This window comes from Pseudochaenichthys georgianus, chromosome 23, assembly GCF_902827115.2.
Source record: "Pseudochaenichthys georgianus chromosome 23, fPseGeo1.2, whole genome shotgun sequence".
NCBI classification, from domain to species: domain Eukaryota; kingdom Metazoa; phylum Chordata; class Actinopteri; order Perciformes; family Channichthyidae; genus Pseudochaenichthys; species Pseudochaenichthys georgianus.
Genome location: NC_047525.1, coordinates 6,956,610 through 6,978,539, shown reverse-complemented (window position 1 = coordinate 6,978,539; position 21,930 = coordinate 6,956,610). Strand labels below are relative to the sequence as shown.

General features: G+C 43.1%; 3 protein-coding genes across 4 annotated transcripts in view; 1 reads left to right on the top strand and 2 right to left on the bottom strand.

Moving 5' to 3' along the window:
* Positions 1–1,124: 1,124 nt before the first annotated feature.
* On the bottom strand, positions 1,125–7,109 carry tspan33a (tetraspanin 33a). Its single transcript, XM_034075053.2, has 8 exons — positions 6,778–7,109; positions 4,869–4,926; positions 4,463–4,590; positions 4,010–4,084; positions 2,748–2,843; positions 2,494–2,622; positions 2,244–2,405; positions 1,125–2,142 (listed from the first exon to the last, which is right to left on the bottom strand). Exons 1-8 carry the CDS (start codon positions 6,871–6,873, stop codon positions 2,041–2,043), a joined length of 846 nt encoding a protein of 281 aa, XP_033930944.1. The 5' UTR covers positions 6,874–7,109; the 3' UTR covers positions 1,125–2,040.
* Positions 7,110–7,935: 826 nt separating this feature from the next.
* LOC117439111 (zinc finger protein 615-like) lies at positions 7,936–11,510 on the top strand. Its single transcript, XM_034074860.1, has 8 exons — positions 7,936–8,050; positions 8,210–8,412; positions 8,980–9,090; positions 9,199–9,294; positions 9,425–9,535; positions 9,634–9,754; positions 9,933–10,139; positions 10,219–11,510. The coding sequence occupies exons 1-8, from the start codon at positions 8,032–8,034 to the stop codon at positions 11,247–11,249; spliced, it is 1,899 nt and encodes a 632-aa protein (XP_033930751.1). The 5' UTR covers positions 7,936–8,031; the 3' UTR covers positions 11,250–11,510.
* A 206-nt stretch (positions 11,511–11,716) lies between these two features.
* cacna1c (calcium channel, voltage-dependent, L type, alpha 1C subunit) overlaps positions 11,717–21,930 on the bottom strand; it is a 256,189-nt gene continuing 245,975 nt past the window's right edge. For both annotated transcript variants that reach the window (XM_071201832.1, XM_071201831.1), the window contains one exon: positions 11,717–21,702. In XM_071201832.1, the coding sequence (XP_071057933.1) occupies positions 21,223–21,702 (480 nt within the window). In that variant the 3' untranslated portion in view covers positions 11,717–21,222. The remainder of the gene's footprint in view (positions 21,703–21,930) is intronic.

Genomic DNA, 21,930 nt, shown 5'->3' with positions numbered 1-21,930 from the left:
CTGGGTTAACTCTGCTCCCTCCTCTGTGTGTGTGTGTGTGTGTGTGTGTGTGTGTGTGTGTGTGTGTGTGTGTGTGTGTGTGTGTGTGTGTGTGTCTGGGCCTCCATGAAGCCCACAGCAACATGGCTGCCTGAGTGAGTCAGAGGCAGAAACCAGGGACCACACACAGAGTGCGGGCCGGGCCGGGCCGGGCCGAGCCGAGCCGAGCCAACACACACACACACACACACACACACACACACACACACACACACACACACACACACACACACACACACACACACACACACACACACACACACACACACACACACACACACACACACACACACACACACACACACACACACACACACACACACACACACACACACACACACACACACACACAAGAGACTGCTATATTCATAAACTGCTGTAACGTTACACACTTCTATCTAAAGTGTCACACGAGATGTAGTTGTACTCCTCAGCAGCATCAGAGGTACAGCAGTGTGTCTCGGGCCGCGTCACAGCGCGGAGAGTTACTGCAGCTTTAAACTAACACAGAAATGTCATGTTTAGATTGTGGACTTGCGTCAAAGGCTGTAAAACATGCAGGACTGTTTCTGCTCCCAAAGATTACAGGCGTCATCTTTCAAACTGGGAATGCCTCGCAACTCAGGATTTCATTTTCCAGGCAGAGACGGAGATGAGAGGGTGTGTTGCTTCTTCACAGATACATGGAGCTTTAGCTGGAGCTTCCCTGGTGGACGAAGTGACATGTCTTCAGTTAAAGGACAGCTCTTACTTGTAAATAACTATCACATGGGTATCACATCATAACAAGAGAATATAAACCGCTGTGTATGATTTCCACAGACACAAAGAGAACCTCAACCATGCTTTGCTCACTGATTGGTCAGAAAACACAAACTTGGTATTTTCTAGTGACCACACCAACACAGCAACACTGGAGGCATTTACAACTGTTTTCTTTAGTGGGGAAATGGGAATTCCCCTTTACTTTTGTATTTTCGTTGACAATTATTCAAAAAAGAAAAGAAAAAGCAATAGACCAGGACAGGATTTAAATGATGCCTTATGAACAGAATATGAACTTTGTTAAAAGCCTGTTATTTGGCAGACATGTTCTTATATGTTACATGTTGAGATGAAATCCAGTGGCTCTGCAGCTGCTAAACGTGAGAAGGAAATGCAACCATGTGAAGAGTAGGGTCTCTGCAGGACAACCTAACATGGCCACTTTAATATGAAGCGTCAGACCTTTGATGCAAACATTACTGTTACATTAAATGACCAAATAAAATATTTTGTATGTTAAGTAAAAAAGTTCTATTATACTGTATACCTTTTGGTATCATGGGTAAAAGGCACTTTGAGACACGCTGTTTAACACATAAGCTTGTGAAAGTATTGTAAGGAGGCGAAGCTTTGTTCTCTTCAAAGATATTTCAACTACAAAGCAACATTCTTTAAACAACCTGGACCAAATATATGATGCATGCCACAGACGCCAGCAGCTGTAAGCATCATGACGGAGCATGCATAACACATTCTGACCGGCATTCTTTTATTTTGAAAAAATATACAAAATCAATATGTGGAAAAATGTAATTCCCTTTTCAGTCAGTTAGCATTCGCAGCATAATGGATTCAACAACAAAGACAATAACAATTAACTCCCACTGATAAAAAGTGAAATATTATACTGAGTGCCGTTCTCAGGTTTAAAAAGGATCCTGTTAACAAATACTCCCCCTGCCTCTGTTTGGTGCCATCAAAAAGTTCCAGCTTGGTTTGTGTCCAGCAGGTGGCGGCAGAGTCCAGTTTGTCCTTTCGTCTCCTCTGTGTGTCCTCACCTCCACATCCTGGCCAATAGTAATGGCTTGTCCACATGCTGGCTCAATATTAGTCACATGTTTTTAAGTTAAAGCAATGATGCTGGATGCATAATCCAGGCTGCCACGAAAAAAAAAGGGTTTCAGGCAGTTGTGGTTCTGGTGCCGATCACCAGAATCTGGACTGATCCACTCTGGGTCATCTCCACGGGTCGGAGCTGTGCTTCAGGTTGTAGTTCTGCAGCTCGATCTGGTCTTTGATCTGGCTGATCAGAATCTGAGACAGGAGGATGCCGACCAGCTGAAGAACAGAGCACACAACATGAGTCTCTCTCTCTGTTTAAGACTTGAGTGTGTGTGCGTGTGTGTGTGTGTGTGTGTGTGTGTGGACGTGTGTGCTACCTGTGGAATGGCCAGTCCCAGGGCGACCCCCCCCAGGAGGAACAGGTTGCTGTGGATCCAGTCCACCAGTTTGTCGATGCAGCCGTTGACGTGGATATGGTTTCCAGCCTCAGTGTACTCCATCTCTTGCATGCCTTGGCCACACATGGTGTTGATCACGTTCTGCTCGAGTACACACACAGTTATCACATGAATAATAATAAACACAAAGCAACAGATAAAGGGCTCAGCAGAGTGGTGTTCAGGTGACCTCGTCCTTGTTGAGGACGCAGCAGGAGAAGGGCACGGAGCAGCGCTCTCTGCTGGGGTTGTCCGGCTCGCAGCTGAAGTACATGTTCTGGGACCAGTCGCTGTACGTCACCCCCCCACAGCAGCCGAACTGAGGACACATACACACATTATATGCAGGAGACATCCTGATTTTTGTATATTTGCTGTAGGTATTTACAATGACTAAACACTGATGACCTAGGCGTTTCCGGCATGTTTGAACTGCACCCTTACCTCTTTCTGACCGAAGTCTATGAGGTTCTGCAGGTCGATGTCCTCTCTGTAGTGGACGATGGCATCGTTGATCATCACAGTCACTCTATTCCGAGCCTTAGCAGGAGTACAACAAAAGAAAATCTATTTAATACAAATATTTTTATAAAAATTCAGCATTTTCTATGGAAAATCTCGAGTTTTATGTCATGTGACCCAGTGAGTCAAAATCAGAAGAATACCATAGTAGAGCGCAGCTCTTTTTTTTTTATATGAATATTTCTATTGAACTATAGAGATGCTAGTCCTCTAAAGTATTTAAAGTTACAACTTCATGCAATCCTGCCTAGAACTAACCGCATGGGAAATGTTAGAACGTTTGTGTTTTTGAGTGTTTGTGGCAAAATTAAAGTTGTTCTCCAAACTCTTTGTGCCAGGCTTTCTGTTGACGTCTCAGAGCCAGTCTGTGATCACCCTGACGACATCACAGAGGTTATTTGGAGTCCCTCTAGACTAGAGACATTGTACAACTGCCTTCACAGGCTGAGTACTCTATGACAAGTAATCCAATCTTCTTGTTTAAAGAGGCCCTATTACGCATGTTGGGGGTTTCCCTTTCCTGTAGTGTTCTATAGGTTGTTGTGCGTAAAGGGTCTGCAAAGGCTATCATTACTGTGTTCCCAGAGGGAGTTTTCTCCAACAGTCTTTCCCACCGAGTGAAGGGGTTAATAAAGTGTATCTTCTTCTTCTTAAAAGGACATTCAATAAAACTATTAAAACAAACTCAACCCAAAGAAATAGTCAATGAACAAATTAAGCCCCTTTTTGGAGGCAGGCCAGTATTATTCTGAAGTGTTGCTTACACATTACTATATTTGACATTTATTTTATGAATATTTATTCTATGATGTATCTAAAAAGGTGTGATGTATTTAGTTAAAGAATAGCTATAAAGAATGTTGATTACAGAAATGAACATGCACTGTTCATGATGGGTTTGACAATGTTACAGGATGTTAAATAAAACAATCGATCTCTGTAAGTGTAACCTTTTACATGTTTATCATTTGTAATTAGTATTTTGCTAAGGCTACAAATAATTTCTTGTTGCAATACTTCTTGTGTGTAAGATTAATAGTCTTTCATTTGGAAATACACACTCACGTCACATTGTGCTGTTCTCGCGTGAGTTAGAGAGAAACAAGAATGGTATTTTGTTGACAGTGTTAAACAGTTGTGGCCCTACATTCAAGCTTACATCATTCTCAGGTTTGTTTCATCACCTTATCGGCGAAGACGAAGCCCAGGACCCCGGCAACCAGCTGCAGCAGGAAGATCACCGTCAGACAGATGCAGAACTGTGGGGGGGGGGGACAAGAGAGGGAGGGTCAGAGCTCTGGAGGAAAGATTCTGTTTGGGTTCATTATTTAGAGAACCGATTCCATGAGGTCCTGCTGCTAGTTGTTGCCACTTCGACTTGCATGCAGAGAAAGCACACATCTAAATACAAAGAGAATAACAATAGAAAAACATTGTCAAACTCTGCTACCTAAAGGCTGTTTTCAAATTGATTTCAAAATAAAAATAATCTTTATTTTTTTTCTTTATAAAAGTGCACACACTGTACATGCAAGGCACACACCCTGTGTGCCAGTATAACATACTGTTGAGAGGAGCGGGCAGCTCATGGGACTGAGCTTGAATCTGCACTGATTTCATCTTCAGCGGAGACTCACCGTCTGCAGGAGGCAGATGTTTTCTCGCAGCGAGCCCACACAGCCACAGAAGGTGAGGATGAACATGAGGACCCCCACCACCAGCAGCATTACAGCGGGGTCCACCGACAGACACCGCAGAGCGGCCTCTGAGGAGGAGGAGAAGAGAGGGGCTCAGATTGATGTGAGGGAGCTACTTTTTCTTAATGACCTTTATTTAATCAGAACAGGAAACATTAAGGAAGTGCTTCAACACGTCTACCTCTGGCTCTTCCACTGCTGAATTGAATTTCTTTTATAAAATCTTCAACAAAACATATGCTGTGTTGCTGGTGGAAGCAGTGAGCACCAAGCCAAAACAAAAGCCCCATCCTAACCCACTAAGCATGAAACAGACTGTATGCTCTATCACTGAAGAAGCCTCTACCTGCATGTTTCATCATGCGGGCGTACACGCCGATAGCTACCATCACCAGGGAGATGACCTGAGGAGAAGAGAGAACATATTGAAATAATGCTATGGGGTACAACAGGGTGAAACCACACAGACCAGTGTGCACAGAATCATGTCTATGTTGTTACTTGTCCAGGGAGTGGCACCTGAACACACATCAGGTATACATGAGTCAGAGGCCGGATCAAACCTAATGCTCCAGAAGCACACTTAGTGCTCCATGTTGAATCAGTGTTGAACAGGAGGAGAGCAGAAATGTAGATGAGGCTGTTCGGCCATCCACTCTGCTTCCATTTGACTAAAGCGACCTGGCAGCGATCTGCACCTTTCCCGAAAGAAGAAAGAGGCTTTCACTCAGCGCTCCTCAGTCTCAATAGAATAAAGGAGATCCCTGAGAACCGAGTGAAATGGATCCAGGTACAACAAACACTGCTCCTTCTTGGGGTGGGAGGGCAAAGAGAGTTTTCTGCCCCTTTTGTAAAGATTAGTACACGAGGCCTGAAGCTAGAGGTTTTTTTTTGTTGCAATGTGACAGTTGGTGAAATGTTATGCTTATAGGCGACTAAATCCCACACTTGCGTTGGTTACACAACTGATTCCCTTATTGGGTTAATCTTCATTGCACCAGCTGATCACCAGGATTATGACAAACTGTGGACTTTCCACATTTCTACAGTAAAGGGAGCCATGCTCTTTTCTTCGGTGTGTCCTACACTGAGCCAATCGCAGCCCGAGGCAACAGAAATGACAACAACACATTCCATGATGAAGAGCTTCAAGTTTTTACAAAGCCTTTTCCTGTTTGTACATGGCCAGAGAAGTCATGGACACGGCTCATACACACGTAGACGCTGTTGGAAATGTAGAAGAACATGTAGAAAAGCTCAAGATTTCTCAGATATTAACATGTAAACAAAACGTAAAGTGTCTTGTGTGAGCTTGTTGTCAAAAGAGGTAAATATGTTTAAATTCAACGACATTTCTCCTCATTCCTACAGCATTGTTTTGCTTCATCAGCAGAAACGGACTGCACTAAACCCCAACAAGTTAAATCTGCAACATCAGATCTGATTAAAAAATGCTGTAAGTCAGAAATCTCCTTATGGTAGAGCCCTGACACTGAACCCCCCCAAATGAACTTTAGTTTGTTGACAGTCTGCTGAATTATTTCCTTTAAAAAAGACCCAGTCATACAATGAATAACATCCTACTGAGGGAAACACTTTAGCATAATAAGACAGTTTAAATGATAGCAAATGATGCAATCAATGTCGTTGCCTGCTGTGTTCACTGAGGCTGGTTTGAAATGGAAAAATACATCTTATTGGGAAATCTGCTAGACAAGAAGTTAACCTATTTTATGAACAAAACCTGATCATAACCCACAGCAGACGTGTGAAGTTTGTGAACTGACATTGTTTTTGAGATATCAGTGTGGTTTCACAAATCTAATGATACATTCATTATTACACACAGTACCAAGCAGAAAACACAGTGTGTGTGTTTGTGTATTCCTGTGTTCCTGTTTCAGCTTTGCATGTTGACTTCCTTTCCCCTCTTTTCTGGACACTGTTTAACTTTTCCTAAACCCCAGGATGAATGAACAACTAACTGAGCAGTGGATGCTCAAATCGCAGCAAACAAAACCCTTCACCCTTGTGTTCAAATAAATAAAGAAGTGCAGATCTGACACTTTGAAATCGCGAGAGAGGTAGTTTAACTCTGGTTAAAACTCCTTTTTAATAAGTAGTTAATCGAATGGAGCAAATATGTTGTGCCAAGAAAGACCGTGATTCACCTGCGCGCCGAGGAGAGAATAAATACAGCTTTCATGTGTTGGGATCTGTGCGACCCCCTGTGTTTAATAGCATAATAAACTCACCCAGAATATTAAATTGAACAAGAACAGTAGGTACTTGACGATTGGACTGACAAAGGAGTAGTTTTCGTCATGTTCGCCTCTGCGTCTTCCTCCCATGGCGACAGGTAGCCTATCCAAGCGGGTTGCTATACGTTTGAGCACAGATCAGAGCTGACTGTGAGAAACAACGAGTATCCGTGAGTGAAAACCAAAGACTGCGACTCTAAACGATGATGACAAGCTGCTGGTTTCTTCACACACTTGATCCGACACACAGGTCCAGTGAGGCTGCCGCTCTGACGGGGCGGGGGGAAACTGGGTGTGTCTCACTCCTGTACCTGGGATCAGATTACCTGGAGCAGGGGCTCCTGAACATAAAGGAACGGGTCCTCCCATTGACCCCGTGGATCTCCAGCTAAACCTGTCAAGTGTGTCTATTTTTACAAACCACTTTTTAGATGTAGGCCATGTAGGCATACGTCACCGTGTATGCTTTATTGGCTACTTTTGCTTTAATTTGAGTTATTTTGTAATTCAAATCTAATAATGAAACGTTGTGTTTTCAAGCTTGATGGATTAAGGCTATGTATAGGCTATGTAGGCTACAGCACTTTGGCTCGACCAAGAATCATTTATAAATGTGCTATATAAATAAAACTTGATTTGATTTGATGTATTATAAATAGGCCTATTCATGGGCCTATTAATCAGTTCTCACTTTAATATCAGTATTCTGTGACTACAGTTTTTTCACATCCCAAAATGTGTTTCTCATGTGGCCCTAATGCTTTCCGTATAACTCCTGTAATACAAAAATAGTTTATTCGGATTTCGGAAGTAAATACATCTTTCCATTTAAGACCTGAATAGATTTGGTCATATATCTATTTGTAAAGCAGTATAGGCACTCCAAAATAAGATGTACGTGTCATAGTAGAAAAAGCAGACCAATTGATTAGTTAACATCCTGCAATAAAGATATACACATTTTAAAATAATTTTTTACCTTTCCAAATGAATAATCTAAAATAAACTCCAGGTGCCACCGTGACACATGTGCGCCATCTACTGGTAGAACACTGCCTTATTCCCACATACCACAGGAACGTGTGTTCGAGCTTTTATTTTGAAGAAACGCATAACGCTCCATGAGTTTTCACAACTTCCGCTTTACCCGGAAGTGACGAATTTGCTCCCCTGCTTGCCCAGATCATGTCCCAGATGAAAGCAAAACATGGTATTTTGTTCATTGTTTAGACATTTTTAAACAAACAAATGGCGTGGAAAAGCAAAGGTTTGTGCAAATATTTATCTAATTATGTAATAGAACTTGCAGCAATTCAGACTACCTAATAATACAGCTACAAATATACAAGCTAACGTTAGCTAAACCTTTAGATATGAAGTTGTGCATGATGTGCAGATGAACAGTAATGGAGCCTCCTCCCCGCAGGCCCCCATCTCTCCCCGGCTTCACTACACCTCCTCGTCCCGCCAGTGAGACTCATGTCTGCCTTCATGTGGCAGATAGTGCAGCAGCACAGTGTTCTGCAGTACGACCAACTGCTGGATTTCATCAGTGTGGCCACAGAGACCGTCCCGGAGCTGCTGAGCCCCAGCCGGAGAGCGAGGCTGCTCCTGGGCCTGAGAGCCAGGGTGAGTCGCTCTGAACCCCCGTCAGATACATTAATATTAATATTACACTCGTTCATAGTCAGTAGTGGAAAGTAACTAAGGACATTTACTCAAGTACACTACTTTATTACAATTAATGATGTGAAATATAATCATCACACACTACATAGTTCCATCTGGAGTACATTCTCAAGCTACCCTGCAGTATACAAAGCCATTCAAACTAGCTGCACCTTTACCAGCTTTTGAGAACACTTTAATGATCAATCATTATAAAACATATCATATATATTATTCTGAAATGGACCAATCTGCACAAGGACTACTTTTACGTTTGGTCATTTTGTACTTTTACTTGAGTAACAATTGAAATGCATTTACTTAAAGTACATTTATTTTACAGATTAAGTTGCTTTGCAGATTTAGATTATTAATACAAAATATAAATCAACCAATACATTATTATAGGTTAAGCTATCATGACCTTGCTTTGTAGTTTTATTAGTGATAATGTTAGTATGTGTTTTATTAGTTACATGTATATTCTAAAACACTGTTTTGAGTTACGTGTCTCCCACCTGTGGTCAGCTGGTCCTGGAGCTGTGTCGGAGTGATGAGGGGGCCCACCTGCAGACCATCCACAGCCACCTGGATCAGATCCAGGCCTGCAGCGCTGAGCTGAGCTCCAGCGATCAGACGGTGGGCTTCAAAGAAGATCCAGAGCTGCTCATTACACAGACATGGACCAACGTATACATTCAGATATCTGAAATACCTGTTTCTAATCTTGTTGTCCACTTGTCTCAGGCCAGTGGAGATATACTGAAGACCTCTTTCACCAACTTTGCCGCACTGGTGCAGAACCTTTTAAACGTTCCTTTTGAAAAGGAGTTCTTCTTCCAGGTGTGTTTCTGAGCCATACAGTGGACCCAGATATCTTTAATTATCACAAAAGACACAAGAAAGATTGAATGTTGATCTCATAACATCTAGAGGTCCACCAAGCATTCACAGCAGCTGGGTGTTTCTGCAGGAGGTGTTTCCTGTGAACTACGGCTCTGACTACGACCACAGGCTGCAGCAGCTGGTGTCTGACTTCCTGTCCCGGCTGGAGCAGCTGCTGCCCGTCCCGGACCTGCAGCAGGTAGTGTGTGTGGCTGTTGAACCACTACAATGCCCCTGGATCTCTCTTGTTCTTGCTTTGAAGTGTGTAGTGTTGTTTCACCTGCTTCTCTCTATCAGACAGCAGCATGGCTCACAGAAACAACATCTGTGTCCAAAGAATTTGGACAGCATCTGTCCAACCCGTTGGCCCTGAACACTCTGCTGCTCCATCACAGGCAGATGGGGACTCTGGGCTCTGGTGAGTTCAACAGAAATATAATAGGAACAGTTTCAATCTGGGTAAAAAGACCATGTTTTGAACAGGCTTTTTTTGTATCCTTCCTGCTTATCTTGCACAATTTCTTTCAATTTGTCTTGTTTATGTTCATTTAGAATATTTGAAGTGACTCTCTCGTGTTAACCTCTCCTGTGCTCAGCTCCCTCCAGCAGTGAGGAGGATATCCTTCTGTCCTCTCTGGCCCTCCCTGCTCACATTGCTGTGGAGGAGAGGCTGTCTGAGGCTTACAGTGAGGAAGAGGACTATGACCACGAGGAAGAGACCCTGACACTGGAAGGTTTAGAAGAAGACTTGGGTCAAAGCTCAGCCGTCACTGCAGGCGATTGGTTGTCGAAAAGAGAATCAGGTCAGACGACCAGCGGCAGGACAGAACTGTTCTCAAATCAGTCACTTGTTTTACTAACATGCTCCTTTCATGCTTTCAGGTTCCCTGTCCCGGTTCTTCGCCTGCCCTCAGTGTTCTTTCACCCACTGCTTAAAGAGGAAGGTCCAAGAGCACATTCAGAGTGGGCACCCCATTAAAGCCCCCCCCCAGAAAAAACTATTTGTGAAGAAAGCCAGAGCAAAGTCTCAGCAGAAAAGTGCAGACTTGAACGGTGAAAAAACTAAAGTAGAAGTCAACTCTGAGAAAAAGAGGACACTCAAACCAAAAGGAGGAGTTGATAAAAAGCGGGAATGTAAGCCAAAGAAGAAGAACTTAGAAAACAAGGAGCGACGTAAACGGAAAGAGCCCACGGTGGAAGACAAACGCTTCCTGAGCACCAGACCCGTCAACAAGAAGTTCACCGAGGAAGAAACCAAGTGCCTGAAGTGTGAAAAGGTCTTTGAACTTCCCAATCAACTGAAGACTCACATGAAGCTCCACAGCTTTGCGTACTGCTGCATCCAGTGTGAGAAGGGCTTCATCAGCCCCTCGGGGTACTACCAGCACCAGAGGCTCCACAGGAAGGGGCGGGTCTTCTCCTGCAGCCAGTGCAACAAGAGCTTCCTGTGCAGCTACTCTCTGAAGCAGCACCAGCGGCTGCATGAAGGCCCCTCTAACCTGTGCACCGTCTGTGGGAAGGGCTTCAGCAAGACGGGGATCACCAGACACATGCAGATGCACCGAGGGGAGAAGAACTTCCTGTGCACCACATGTGGGAAGTGCTTCCTGTCCTCCGGGGAGCTAATGCTGCACACCCGCTCCCACACGGGCGAGATGCCCTACACCTGCACCCACTGCGGGAAGGGCTTCTCCACCAAGAGCCACCTGAACGTGCACACACGCTCGCACACCGGGGAGCGCCCCTACCTCTGCTCCGAGTGCCCCAAGCGCTTCCTCACTCTGAACTGCCTGAAGAGACACAAGCTCAGCCACACCGGGCTGAAACCCTTCAAGTGTCCCAGCTGTGAGCGAGAGTTCTCCCAGCAGGGGAACCTGAAGAGACACCTGGGAACCCACAAACCTGACACGTGACGGCAGAATGTAGTCATCAGTCAAAATAAACTTTATCATAAACATTTGTATTGTTTAATCAGTAACAATTAGAAAGTAAAGTATATGTAGCTACTCTGATCTGCCTTTGTTTCTTCATTACTTGCAGTTACAAATGTTTTGTTTTTTAATCTAACTTGTGCCGTTAACCATTACCAAAACTGATGTTGTTTTTCTGCATCCCACTGCGCCTGAGAATCATAAATCACACTTAACTGAGCAAAATAAATGTTAATACCCACACACAGCTGAATGTGTTAGTAAAGCTGTGATTATGCACAGTAAATATTATTATTTTTAAATCTTATGTGGATCACATTTAATAGAAAAATATCATTTATTAGCTGAAAATCCAATGGTTCCGTGGCAGTGGAGTATCGGCATTGTTCTGCCAGACACATTATGATGCAGAAGACCTGAAACAGGGAAGTGGAAGTGGAAAACACAGCTGTAGGAAATGCAATTTATTTGCAATTTTTTAATAACATCATTCCTCAGATAAAAATGCAATGTTACAGGATATACATCAGATATTAATTTAAAACTTGCTTTCAAGGGACCATACAGTCTAAATATACTTTTTCCTTTTTTTATTTACTGGTAGCGTGCGTTATAAGCAAGACAGACTCTGTCACCAATGACAGACTGACAAGTTACAGATACAAACTGTACATTACTTATTTACAAATCAACTTTTTGTTTGGTTTTTCATTTAACTTTTTATTGAAAATAGGAGTAGAAAAGTGATTGAATTAATATTCTGATTTATTTCATTTGTATTCTTTCCCTTTCTAAAATGTGAAATGAAGTGAATGAAGGAACAAATAATAGTCAAGAACTCTCCTTCAGAACAAAGAAAGAAGCAGAAGAAGAACAAAGGGAGTGTCAGCTGTGAGACCATGCAGTCTCACCTAGGAGACAAATGGTTACTGAGGAAACCAAGTGATGTTGGGCCAGTGTCACTTAGCAACCTCAGAACCAATGAAATCCCTCGTAGTGGAGGGGGAGTGGCTTATGTTAAAGAACAGTTACAAAATAACCACCTGCCTCCAAAGCTACCGCAAGTACAAGAACACACTCTGGTTCATTTTCTGACCATAAATAGTGCCGTTATTAAATACTACATTTAACAGTAGCGTCACTAATAATATTACAACAAATTGGTCTCTGTGTGAACACCTCAGACAAATAATAACAGACTTCTCTCTGACAGCACAACAGAAACAATCAGCTCATCCTGTCCAAGGCCCTTTAACACTTTGCATGAACTAAGACAAGAACAAGATCATAAAACACTGCTGACCAGTGGAGGACGGAGCCACGTAGCCATGGCGATAATCCAGGGAATAAGGGACAGAGACCCTGCTGTGAGGATCTGTGGATCCCCTGCATGGGTTCAAAGTGTTTAGTTAACGCCTGCATGCTGATAAAGAGGCGTTTCCACACCAGCACTACAGGACACTGCTCTCTGATTGGTCGCTTTAGTTAAAGCTGCATTTACACAAAGGCATACCTGTTGGTTCTAACCAACTGGGGTCAAATGGGCTTTCTCAGGAAGACAGAACCACTTGGAGTAACGTTTGTGGAGATGTGTCAGTGTAGAGTTAAAATCTGACTTTTAAGTTCAAAGCTGAGATTGTTGGTAACATTTTATTGTATTCAGGGCTGCTAACAAAGGACATACATCCATACATAAACCAGTAGTCCAACTTGTAAATACAAAATGTGTTAGTAAATGCTAGTACACCAGTATGAGCATCACTGCGTCCTACATTCAAGATATGATATCATTCGTGGTGCAATGTTAAGGAGCTTTGTGTGTGAATACAAAAAAGAGTATCAACGAGTGATTCAAGTCCCTCCAACAGAATGTTCTCATAGTGTGCTGCTACACAAAGGTAAATAGAGCTATCATTATTTCTAAATCTGTTGGGCAAACAAATCTATTTGGTTGATGTTAGGGCTCATCAGCCCCAGGAACAGGAAGAGGGAAGCAAATAAACAACATGTCTGTTCCTAACCACCATGAGCAACACTATAGCAGAGTTCACATGTGCCTAAGTGGGACTACAGTATGAGCCAGAGGTCTTTGAGATTCTTTCAATACTGGGTAAGGTTTTAACACCTGAATACATTTGACCCCCAAAGTCCTTTCAATAACTTTGAATGAATAATGTTCTTTGAATGGGATTCATGAAGAAATAATTAACAGTCTCCTTCTTGATGCCACATTTCTTGATTATTAATCAAGTTTGACAATGAATCCATCATGCAATGTAATCCCTAACTCCTGCATTGGCAACACACATACGAGGCTAACACTCACATACAGCGAACCCAAACATCTGGCTCCCACATCAATACTGCCAGCATGTGGAGAGTTTAACACTGCGGCACATCTGGAACTGATTTGGGCATTTTCCCTCAAAGGACAATATTTGTTTTGATCCTCTGCAAAGTCCAACTCCAAACAATCATATACTATCATATCATTTAGATATATTTATATATATATATATAATATCCAAAATAGAAGATACCTGCAATAAAAACGTGTATTTCATAATATATATTCCTTCTATAGCTTTCAGTTCCATATTCCATCATCAATATGCCAAACCAAACTCTGTACAAGAGAAAACTGGGAGAGGATGTTTCTCCAGAAAAGGGAATTCAAGATTGAGATGTATTTAGAATACTACGACAGCAGGATACTCTGCATTTCAAAGGGAAATAAAATCTATATTCAAAATAGTCCTCTTAAAATATCTGTGTCAGGATCAAACAGTGATCCACAAACACTTCGGTTCACAAGAACACTCACACTCTGTGGGTAATAGTGACACGTCTGTGTGCAGGTAATGATAAATACACACTATAATACCTTTTGAACTGTGGAAAATACTACGTTTTGTTAAAGCATGTTGGATGAAGTCTTCTCCTGATACTGATGAGTGTATTCTGTCATGTACAGCAGCTTTTGAAACATAATCATCTTTTTTAACTGATGATCAATTCAACATTTTTGGATCAAATATGCCATAAAATATCTCACACAATGTACTCTTCCAAACTAAACGTTGTCCCATTGCTGCATGACCCCACATACTCCGTAGGTTGCTCAGCAGCTGGACGGATTCCTCCCCTGTCTGCACTACATGAGAGTTCAAGCTCTCTAATTGTTCTTGGAAGAAGAGAATAGAAGCTACATGATTGACACGGCTCAGAGCATAGAGAGACCTCGTCCTTCGACCGGTGGAGTTTTTGGTTTGATGTCTTTGACAGCTTTCATAATGCATGTGTGTACAGTGTTTGCAGGACTAGTGAAGAGAGACCGGCGTCCCGGCGCTACAGAAGAACACGTCCAGACTCTGACTGTGCTGACAGGCTGCTGGTGTTTTCACTTTACCAACTGATGATATTTCAATTGAGTCCTATTTGACGGAATGAAGAGCCTCATAGTATGTCGTGAAATGACCTACAAGCCCAACAAACACTGTGTCCCTCCGTCAGCAGGCCTTTGTAACACATTGTTAGAACCAGCATTTCACAAACTACATTCTCAAATAAGTGTCCTGCCCTTTACTTCAACATTCTGGTGATTAAATATTATATATATCTTGCTATAATATGGTATATGTTGTATAAAAATATACAATCATTGGCTAGTGGTGAGACATAAGGTACTATCATTCACATTGGACCAATACTTGATATCCCTAGAGAGAGAAACCCATGCACATTTAACATCACTTGATATATAATCCTCCGTGTACGAACCTGCGATTCAGACATGGAATAAAACGATCAACAATCCCTAAAAACACTCTCCATCTCACATTCCCACTCAGACCAAACACCCTGCCTCCTATTGTCATCAACAGATTGTCACTCTTTATTCTCTTCCCAGCCTTCCTTGCACTCTTCATGGCAGAGCTCTCAATAACACACACATCTAACTAATATCAATAACAATGGCCATCCAGCGGTTCCAGATCTACAGCACCTGGCACAGGACTAAGGTTCTTAATGTCACCTGTGCTTTCCCTGCTAATTAGACACACAATCAGCTGTTCAAAACGTGGCAGACTACACACTTGTGCCGTGTTCAAATTCCACAATACACACTATTTTGTATACATTATGACTAGATATCAATCTCTGAAGTAGGTGTTTGCAGTGTGTTCACAATAAGTCAGCACACTTCAATATGCTGCGCTGTCAAATGTGAAACCGTGACTTTAAGATGACTTCTGTCCAACGTGTTGAAGTCATTGGTACGACACTTTGCAACATTCTGTATCTGCCACCATCTACAATTAGTTTCTTAACTGTCAAGATGCAGAAGTCAAGTTGCAGTTTCAAAGATGTAGTCACATTTGATTTGTTGAATTATGGGAAATGTAGTATTCAAGGTATTTGGACCATGACCTATACTTGGGGCTTAATCCAGATCACCTATGTTTTTTGACATGCCTTAGACTGTGTGGTATCGAATCAGAACACAGCATACGTTTATCCTGTGGATTTTAAGCTCATGTTTTCATGTACATTGTTCACTTAAATATAGCCTGTGTTCGTCTGTCCTGAGCCTTGGTTTCAATCAGTCAAAGTGTTTTGTAAAAAACGAATCATTTGGGGTATTTTGCACACATCATTCCCACTGGTCCATCCTCTGAAGACAAGGAACAGATATGAGTCAAAGACAGAGACAACACATAGCAAAGAGTTAGTGACAACTGTCTAAAGTGTGTGGAGGGGGGGGGGTAAAAATACTGCAGGTTGCTTTTTCTCTCAACTTTCCGCAATCATGAGCATTCTGGGGGAGACGAGCCAGAAAGTGAGCCCATAAGACACAAGATATGCAAAATCACCTTCCTCCACTGCTGACCACAGTCTGGTGTTTGAGTAATACTGACTTTAAATCTATGTACACTAGATATAAATAGCTGTCTTAATGTGATATGATACTTAACCTGATCAGAACAAAACAACTGCAAAACCTCCTCATGCAATACTGATGGTAGCTGCATTTCAAAACTAAAACAAGATAAGACGATGCGGTCAAACACATATTGAGTCCTGGAGGAGAAGTTAGTGCTTTTTGATGCAGAATCATTAAAATATCAGCTTGCATTCTGGGAATAAAGAGCAAAACACAACTTCCCCTCCATGACTCAATACACACTTTAGACTGCAGATCCAAATAGTCCTTTACTAAACTGCACTGTACCTGATTTCAAGTATGTGAGCGTTCCCTGGCATGGAAACCACTGAGTTTACTTCAAAATGCATCGTCATGATATATATTTTTGTAACTTTCAAAAGTATTTGACTTGGGGAACCTTGTGTACAGTCATAGTTATTGCATATCTTGTGGGATGCAGGATTACACCCACTCATCCTTACACTGCAGCACAACTCACCCTGACCTAAAGGAAACATGAACACTCCGCACCACAGGCCTCCCGTGAACTCTAACAGCCTTCAGGCACACGCATCACAGCCTGTTGGCACTTCTGACATGCAGGCGCACTCTAAATGTGTCTATAATATGCAAGTGGACTTTTACTAGGAACACAAAAGTAAAGAATTTGGAGTGAATGTAGTTTCTGAGTGCACGCATCAATTATCTATGTTCTTTAATCCTCAAAGCATTTATGATTGTGACGAATATCTATGTAAAGCCATACAATGTGAATCCTCCCATCCTATCTTTCACTGGTCCTGGACTGGTTCTGATCATTATTGATTCATGCTATCGTCATTCAATACTCTTAGCATAAGAGTTGGCAGCTGTTGAACTGGCAGATGGATTTAAACTTGTAATACTTTTGAAGACCCCGCGGACACCCTGATATCAAGTCAATCGGCATGAATAACCAGGATGACTACTAATTATATCTTTTCAATTGATAATTCAACTTTACTCGGGCTGATCCGACAAAGTGTGTAATCAAAAACCAAAACACAAAGTGTGATTTATTTGTATCTTTAAAGTTAGAATGCTAAACACAGATGCTTCCCTGCACACACAAGCTTGACCTGCTTTTCTAACTTTCAGACCTTTTGTTTGACTAAAAGCAGCTCGTACTGAAACTGATGTGAGCGTATGGTTCCAAGCTGTTTGAATAAAAGTACTATTTCCATGAGGCGGTGATTTTCGAGTCACAGAAGACAGAAATACTGGAGATGTTTTTTAAAGGAGGAAAGGAAAACAGAAATCAGAGTAAATGTCAGGGGGGGTATTCCTTGGACAACAAAGACTTCCTCAGGATTTGCAGTATGGTCCGAACCACAAAACAACAATAGCACTGCCACTAAGAACACGTCCAACATTCACATTTAGTTTGCATAATAAAGTCTGTTACTGGCACAGGATGCAGTGTATGGCAGTGTGTTCATACGTACCCTTCCCTGCCATAAGCTGCTTTGCTCAACATGTAGGAATGAGTCCTCAACGGCAAATGAAAGAGAAAACAAATGGTAATAAATTGACAAGTGACAATGTCTCTGGGATTAAGTGAGATTTTTAGAGATAATATATCGCAAAAATATTTGATTTCCTTTAGATCTTATAACAAGACAATTGAATTTCAGTTGAAAAGTACAGTTTTTAACTCAAGATAATGTTGCCTTTCTTACTCTCTGAGGTGTATCTGCATGACTTTGAATACTACCTTAGTGTCCAGCTGACATCTGGATGGTGGTGGTGACATCAATAGTGTTTCCAACATTTCAGTGGCTGTAGTATAACTTGTAATATAACATTTCAGAGAAATGAACTTCATTATTTTCAGTTTGTAATACCTTCATGTTGTTTAATAAATGTGACGGTTGGCACTAAGGATGTGTGTGACATAAGGAATGTTTCTTTTTGGAGAAGATACGTTACCAAGGTGAGACCTGTGGCCTGTGAACTGAAGTCCAGAGCTGTGTACTGTGGTCATTCCTTATCTCATGTGAAACTATAAGTGAGAAAGGTCAGTCAAAAGTTGTCAGCATGCTACCTAAAAGCCATTAGAAGAAAATGAAAACACAAACATCGCACCAGGGGATAATCCAGGACAAAACGTCTCTCCGAGCTGACAGTAGTTTTCTGATCCAATCATTTCGCACGTTAACCCAACAATCATCACATCTTATCAACTGACGGCAAATGAGCTGTCAGGGTACAAAAAGGAAGCTGTTTTATTTCTGACAATAAGACTAAATCATAATGTTTTGTGACATGAGCAGACAGAAAGAGATGTGTTTCAGAAGTCTTGCAGCATCTGTAAACCAGCCCTAATAGTTCATTTGGAGTTTAAACTAGGATGAAATGAGGAGATCATGTGATAATGGTGTGTTACAGTCGAGCGATCAGGGTGTCACCCCTCCCCTCCGCTTCGTAATGAGGCGTCCCTGTGGCAGTGTGGATGTGGTGCTTCTACCATTCAGAGCAACCATCCACCATAAAGAAGAAGAACAGCAGCAAGGGCCAAAAGGCCTGTTCTCTTTTAGCCAAGCTGCAATGCCCAGATTCATCACCACTGTAAACTGAACTGCCCCTCCCACCCGGATGGAGACCTGACCGCCTCTAAGCACAGACATAAAGAAACCTTTTTGAATGAGTCATTGTCAACCATAGAGTGGCTGTGCAGCTTGGCGAAAAAGTAAAAACCGTGCTAAAGAAATCACAAAGCTTTGGAAGCATGCCTGTCCATGGTAACCCTGTGTTAAGGAGGCCCATTACCACTCACGCACACACACACACACACACACACACACACACACACACACACACACACACACACACACACACACACACACACACACACACACACACACACACACACACACACACACACACACACACACACACACACACACACACACACACACACACACCCTCACAGAATACCATACTTGTAATGCTACCTTAATTTACTGTCTAGGCTTAAAAGCAGCTTTTTAGAATACATAAGTAACCGCTCGGACACAGGCACGCACAGAAAGAAACGCATATCCTAACACACATTTTTTTCTCTTCTGGGAAAAATAAATAAATAAATAGATACAATCTGTAAAAGGTGCATACTTTTAGAGAGAAAGACCCCCCTTGTAGATACACACGCTATCTCACACATTCGTACGTACATACATTCTGTACTAAAACGCAGACACACACCCGCACTCACAAATATAGTTATACACTCGCACGCAAACACTACGCCCTGCTTCAATACTTAAAACCTCTTAAAATTCTCCTAAAATAAACCAAGCAAAAATACATTTATAAGACCAGCACCCCGATTGTGCAAACAAATCAAGGATAAATTAAACCAATAACATCATGAATTTAAAACAAAATAGTCATGGCTAGCCAGTTTTGCACAATATTCAACTGTTAAATACATAGTGGCCGTTTCTGTAGGGAGAGTGTGTGGCAGCAAATCCAATAGGATTCCACGCTGAGAGGAAGAGGAGGGTCTCGGAGAAGGAAGTGAGGTTGATTGATGGACAGATTCTCTGTAGATCCATGCCCAGAGTCAGTTTTCTTTCAATCCGTCACTCCAGCTCTCTCAACCCTCCATCTCTGTTGCCGTGTTCTCACTCACCTCCCCAGGGTGAGAAAAAGCAAAATCCCGGCGTAGGAGCGAGAGGAATGGTAGAGTATCCAAAGAGGAGTGAGGAAGGAGAGAGGGAAGAGTGAGGAGCGGTGAGGTATGAGGCAGAAAAGGGGGCTCGCTGTGTCTGCTTAGCCACCAAATGCTCCTCCCATTTCCTGTTTGAGGCAGGAAGTAGGCGTGGCCAAACAAGAAAAGTGGCGGAGGAGGTGGAGCCAGATCAAGGTGAGTTTTTCTCCTGCTGACATCTTACTGACCAGCGGGTGAAAGGGCTGGCTAGCTTCCTGTTGGCCAGAGTGTGTCGCTCTGCCCGTGGCGCCTAACAGAAGCTTTGTTGTGGCTGTTGGTCCATCCCTCAAATCCTTCCCCCTTGGCAGGGGGCGGTGTGTCACCTTAATCCCCCCCCCAGGCTGGCAGGGCTGTGCTCCAAGGTTCCTTAGCTTTGGAAGAGGAAGAGAAATTCGATTTCAAACAGGGTTTTCTTCGCCCCTGTTTACTCAATACAGCGCTTCATCATCAGTGAACCGAGAAGGAGGAGTTGACCTTTGACCACGAGTGGTGGGTGCGGTCAGATTTAAATTCTTAACTGACCCCCTCACAGGCTGGTCTGCTGTCCCCTACCTGGCTTCATGGCGGCCAGACAAACAACAATAACACAACACCAAAGTAGGCAGAGGAAATGAAAACAATTACCACACTATGTTGACTGCAGGAAGTCAATACAAGTACTTCCTGCTTCTGTTGTTTCCTTTCTACCTTTCCCCATCCCTACTTTCCCCTGACCTTTTCTGCTTTTCTTTACTCATCTGCTTTTCACACTTTGAGGACATGATAAAACTGTGAGGCACTTTAGAGACACACTCAGACACGTGTGGACACGCACTTACGTACAAGTAGAGAAAATCATAGATCTCACACACACACACACACACACACACACACACACACACACACACACACACACACACACACACACACACACACACACACACACACACACACACACACACACACACACACACACACACACACACACACACACACACACACACACACACACACACACACACACAAGCATACACTCAGATAGTATAGAGTATAGTGTGGTATACTTGACTGCAAACACTCACACACATACAGACTAACAGAGTCATAACCCGGTGTTTAAGGTTGCGTCACTGGCCGCCATTATCCAGAGCAGTTGGTCTGGCAGAGAGGCAGACAGTGTGTGAGTGTGTGGGGGGGGACAGACAGAGCCAGCTTCCGCGCTGTTACCCAGCACTGACAGGCGTCAGTCTCTGATGATGTCAGAGGGGCCAGTTGGCCAATCGAACCCTTCACTATTCCTACAAACTCGTCACACACTCCATATCGTCGTCTTCCAACAGCCCGCTGTTCCTCTGCCGCGCTCCTCCAATCACAACCGAGCTTCTGTGCTGCCCCTCCTCCGTCCCTCCTGCCTCTTCCTCCTCCTCTTCTTCTTGTCCCCTCACACCTGCTAGCAGCTCCTGCCTCTCCTCCTCTGAGGACGGCCCATGGATGGAGCCTCTGCTCCCCCCGGCCTCCCCCCCGCCCTCGCTGAGCGCTCGGTCCCTGTGCGGTGCTGCTGCTGTGTGGAAGGGGAGGAGGTTGCCACTGGGGCTGTGCTGGGAGGTGGAGGAGGTGCTGGATGTGACATTGGCCGCGGTGTTACCGTTGAGAATGTTGTTGGCCGCCTGCTCCATCTCCTCGATGGTCATGTCGCATGCGTCCGCCAGCTCGGCTTTAGTCACCTCGATGAAAGACGGGTCCTGGGCGAACTGACCCAAACCCTCTGATATTAGCACCTGGGAGGGGGGGGGGGGAGGGGAGAGGGAGATAGAGAGAAATGGAATGGATGGAGTGGGAGAGAAAATCAAACTTTAATGTACCGTAGTGGGAAAAATATGCAACGGATACGACTACAGCTAATGGTTATCCATAAGTATTAAACACATTGCTTGTTCTAATTTAAGAAGTAAAGAAATAACTTATGGGACCCCTCATATGTATCATGATTCTATCATTTACAATTT

What these genes read in the sequence shown, in the direction of transcription:
- tspan33a (XM_034075053.2), bottom strand. Translation starts at nt 6,873, where the DNA reads ATGGGAGGAAGACGCAGAGGCGAACATGACGAAAACTACTCCTTTGTC. An exon ending in GCTTCGTCTTCGCCGATAAG is followed by an intron (nt 2,844 to 4,009) that starts GTGATGAAACAA and finishes ACTCCTGCTAAG; the next exon opens with GCTCGGAATAGAGTGACTGT. An exon ending in GCGTCCTCAACAAGGACGAG is followed by an intron (nt 2,406 to 2,493) that starts GTCACCTGAACA and finishes GTACTCGAGCAG; the next exon opens with AACGTGATCAACACCATGTG.
- LOC117439111 (XM_034074860.1), top strand. An exon ending in TGAGCTCCAGCGATCAGACG is followed by an intron (nt 9,091 to 9,198) that starts GTGGGCTTCAAA and finishes CACTTGTCTCAG; the next exon opens with GCCAGTGGAGATATACTGAA. An exon ending in GTTGTCGAAAAGAGAATCAG is followed by an intron (nt 10,140 to 10,218) that starts GTCAGACGACCA and finishes TCATGCTTTCAG; the next exon opens with GTTCCCTGTCCCGGTTCTTC.